The sequence below is a fragment of the Octopus bimaculoides genome, chromosome 2 (genome assembly GCF_001194135.2).
Source record: "Octopus bimaculoides isolate UCB-OBI-ISO-001 chromosome 2, ASM119413v2, whole genome shotgun sequence".
Lineage (NCBI taxonomy): Eukaryota > Metazoa > Mollusca > Cephalopoda > Octopoda > Octopodidae > Octopus > Octopus bimaculoides.
The window spans coordinates 28,142,529-28,147,322 of NC_068982.1; the positions used below are offsets into that span (position 1 = coordinate 28,142,529).

Genomic DNA, 4,794 nt, shown 5'->3' on the forward strand with positions numbered 1-4,794 from the left:
AACCAAAAAACAGACAGACACACACACACACACACACACACACACAGACACACACACAAACACACATACACACACATGTATGCATTACTCTTCGTTTCTTCCTCTCCTCATAGAGCACCAGGTGATGAGAGATCTCCACCCATCTTGGTCTCAAGCTCTGCCATGATGAGCCTGTTTCAAATGCAGGCTCAATATTTGCCAAGCCCGTTCTCTCTTCCAAACAAAAGAGGCTGTCACTGGTCTTTTAAGCGTTGAAGCTGCAAGTAGCCAAGCATTTTCATCACCTAAGTTTATACAGAAACAACCATGACATTCAATTGCCCAAAACGTAGATAATAAAAATAATTATAGCCAACCTGATTAGCGTTGCGATCAAATGGACAATTGTCACAGACATCACCAATGCCATCACCGTCGCTATCACGCTGGTCAGAATTCTTAATGTATCGGCAGTTGTCGTTTTCATTGCGGATTCCTTAATAATAAAGAGAAAGCATTGGTTCGGTTAAAGAATTACTGGATATGTTATTTAAACTTAATCAACGAAGAACACTAATCAAAGAGAAAAACTTGTAGGCAACTACGAGCACTTTTAATATGTAGCCACAAATTTGAAATAATATGTTGGAGTTATAAGATAGTAGTTGTTGTTGTTGTTGTTGTAGTAGTAGTAGTAGTAGTAGTATGGGGATATGCGCTGTAACAGCGCGTCGTTGCATCCACCGTTTGTTGGTGATTCCCTACTCGTGGCAGATGGCACGATTCAATTCCTAAGATCAAGGATGAAGAAAATTTGATAGAAACATTGACATTTATGGGTATAACAATCATTTCAAACATAAATAGAAGGCCAGAAATTTAGCGAGAAGAGAATGGTTGATGACATCGACCCTGGTACTTGAGTGTTACTTTATTTTATCGACCTCGGGGGGATAAAAAGAAGTTAGTTCCAATGTGATTTGAACTTAGAACATAAAGACCCAGGACAAATACCACATATTTTTTTGCCATACTTTAACAATTCTACAAATCTACTGCCCTTTGATAGGGGCATAAAAATAACTGCAGTTTTGTTTTTGTTTCTCAATAATCATCTCCGACTCGTTGACTGTATTATGTTCATTGAGAAATTATTTATCTTTGGATTTAGTTAAACTTTGCCTTGTCACGAAGAAGATTCAAAGCAACTGGATAAGATTTTCTGCAAGCATGTTTGTTAGGTACCTTTTAATGCAGCAAATGTACAGTGAGCCAATAATGGAGAACCCTTGTATGGTTACTCGACATGCTAGAAATTGCAGCAAAATCTCTCGCTCATTACACCTGAAAACAGGAGGACATATTACATAATTTAATCGTAGGTACGCTATGCTTGAGAGAAGGATACAGTCTACGAAAGAAGGACAGGGTGGTCATGGCTGAAAAGCTTTTGATGCAAGGCCATTTCACTGAGGGCTCATAGGATCTAATCAGCAACAACAGCAGCAACAACAACAACAATAATAACAACGTGTGTTATCCGTGTACCCGTGGAGTTTATGCTGTGTATGTTTGTGTGAGTATATGAACATAGAGTGTTTAACTTACCATCATTATCGGCATCAGGATCACACATGTCTCCTAAGCCATCATCATCTACATCAGATTGGTCGGTGTTTGGAACTGTCGGACAGTTATCACAGGCGTCTCCCTTGTTATCAGGAGTGTCTTCTGAATCCAATTGGTCTGGGTTAGGTGTTAGTGGGCAATTATCCTAGAATAAAAGGGGGGAAATAAAACAATTTTTTATTAATTAAAAATGAGACTTGTCTGTTTGAACAGAACAATTTAAGCAAACTTCAAAATTCAAACAGAATTGATGAGAAATAAACAGAGGACAAAAAAAAACAAACAAAAACTTGAGGGTCAATAAGGTTTGCGCAACCCTTCACTGATCCTCTCCACTTTATGGGCATCTTCTAGAGACAAGTCAGAGCAAGGCATCCGATGCCAATATGGGCCACAGGCTCAGGAATGTGGAAGCGCCATGACCCCAAAATGTCTAACACCATTCCTTGAATATCCGGTTTTATATCAGAGTGACATTCTCGTAAAGATTTGCTTTATCAAAAGCAGAGGGGTGCTTCACTCCCGGTCATCTTTCAAAACGCCGAACACCACCCTGGAATTTCTAAGGGTCTGTGCTATTGCTAGATAATCATTCAACCAAATTATGATTGTGTGTGCATATATGTACCTACCTACATACATACATACATACATACTCATACCCAGTTAGGAATATGCAATGCATATATATGATGATATAATGTACGATGGTATTTTGAAAGCAATTCTTTATTAGTGAAAGTGGCATAAAATATACGATGTAAGACAACATGTCTGGAATTTCCCTCTTCAGAGATTTACACGCTATAAGAGTGTATTTAACACTTTCAATTTCAGAATATGAGTCATTCAAATACAAATGGCACATGTGGTATTTTCAGAGATTCATGTTTTTGAAATAAAGACTGAAAACATAGTAAATACAATGGAAAAAAATGCAAACTGAAGTTCTCAGAAAAATTATCAACTAATTGGTTAAGACGGTGAGCTGGTAGAATCGTGAGCACACCGGGCAAAATGCTTAGCGGTATTTCGTCTGTCTTCATGTTCTGAGTTCAAATTCCGCCGACATCGACTTAGCCTTTCATCCTTTCGGGGTCGGTAAATTAAGTACCATTTGAGTACTAGTGTTGATGTAATTGACATGCCCCCTCCCCAAAATTGCACGCCTTGTGCTTCTAATAGAAAGGATTATTAATTAATTGGTTGATTAATTACGTAATTAATAAATCTTTTCCTGTTTCCTTGGGTATATTATCCATTATTTTATTACTTTTTACTTACAAAAATAATCAGTTCAGTGTTATGAAATAACTTCTAATAAGCTAATAGAAAATGATATTTGAAGTAGATTCACGAAACGAATAAGTTACATGAAATGGCAGTCTTTAGAGCGTCGGGCACAACATTTTGAGATGTTCCGACTCTGCGCTCTGAGTTCATATCCTACTGAGGGCAGCTTTTCCTTTCATTCTCACAGAGGGTCAATAGAAATAAGTATCAACCGAAGGTGGCGGATTGGCGGAACTGTAAGATCGCCGGGACGGATGCCTTGCAGATTAGCAGTATATGGTCCGATTCTTTGCGTTCCGAGTTCAAATCCCGCCATGGCCTACATAGATAATAGACTTTACCCGTCACCCGGTTTAACGCCACTACATAGCACCTTGGTTACCTTTAAAGAACCTTATTCTCTTGTAAGCATTCAGGCCAGTATATCAGTTTGACGATAACCTCGTGCCTTCTTCCAACCAGTCTCGGAGGCCCTTTAATGAGGTATGTGCCTTGACTTCTTTTGTAAATAACAATGATAGAAAAACTTTTTTCCTCTTTTATGAGTGTCTTTTAATGATTAGTTTTCGTCTGTAAACTTTAGACAAAGCACAGCAGCATTTTTCGAGAAGCGGGCTGCATGACACATGGTTCATCATCCGGCAGGACGCACTACTAAAAAATTCAAGGTAATTTTTCATTAAGAAAATTCCGTGGGCCGCAGTTTGTCCATGACTATTTTAAACTTTAAAGACTTTCGTCAATTATGAAGACCCCAGCCTGTGTAAGCAGACTGGTACTATTTTATCAAATACTGCGTTTGCGAGATTTTGTTCGACTCTATTGATTCTGTCAACGATAGTCTCATTTGGTCATGCTTGGCATCCCAACGGGAAAGTCTCACGTTTGCTTCTGATAAAACCCTATGGAAGAGGTGCCTGAGGACTCCATTCCAACGACTCTTCAAAGAGTAGTGAGCGGAGAAGATAGATGGAGGGGTGGAATTTGAGTTGACACATTCTGAACTGATAACATAAATACGTAAAAGTAACAAAGCACATTATTTACAACAGACAGATATTTGTCCTCATCTTGTTTGTTGTTATCACTACGTTTCGGCTGATGTACTCTCCAGCCTTCATCAGGTGTTCTGGTGGAATTTCGAACCCAACCCTTTATTTGACTAATGAGGTACACTGCTCTCATTCCTAAGGTATGTTGCTGATGTTATTTTTCTGTTGATATCATTTTTCAAGTCCTTGCCTGGGATTGAACTTAGAATCCGAGGGTTATTTGTCCACGCTTTTATCAACTACACTATATGCCCGTAGGATAGCGTAGTGGATAAGAGTGCGGGCTACTAACCCTCGGTTTCTAAGTTCAATCCCAGGCAGGGGCTTGAAAAATAATATCAACAGAAAAATAACATCAGCAACATACCTTAGGAATGAGAACAGTGTACTCCATTAGTTAGATAAAAGGTTGGGTTCGAAATTCCATCAGAACACCTGATGAAGGCTGGAGAGTACATCAGCCGAAACGTTGTGATAACAACAAACAAGATGAAATTACTCATCCGTCCATTGCAAATAATGTACATAATTCCTCATCTCAAAAATATAGAATAGTAAGTAACAAAGTATTGCATGATATAACGTCGGAAGCAAAAAAAGGTAAATTTACTTGATCTGCTAAAAACAATCTGGGAATACCTTAATTTCCTACGATCACATTTTGTGTATTTCAGTGTTTTCTCAAATAAGTGATTCTTGGCTGGACGATTACCTTATTAAAATTAATAAATTTCTTTGAAAAACACTAAAATACTGAAATATTTGTATATACCCCTATGCACGTATATGCATCATTATACATACGTATGAATAGGTATATACATGTACTGGTGTATAATGC

At 38.2% G+C, this 4,794-nt stretch overlaps 1 protein-coding gene across 1 annotated transcript in view; it reads right to left on the bottom strand.

Moving 5' to 3' along the window:
- The window catches only part of LOC106872747 (cartilage oligomeric matrix protein), a 130,240-nt gene that overhangs the window by 17,415 nt on the left and 108,031 nt on the right, over positions 1-4,794 (bottom strand). Inside the window, exons 14-15 of the mRNA XM_014919838.2 lie at positions 1,588-1,753; positions 357-475 (exon numbers count right to left, since the gene is read on the bottom strand). Of these exons, the coding sequence (XP_014775324.1) occupies positions 357-475; positions 1,588-1,753 (285 nt within the window). The remainder of the gene's footprint in view (positions 1-356; positions 476-1,587; positions 1,754-4,794) is intronic.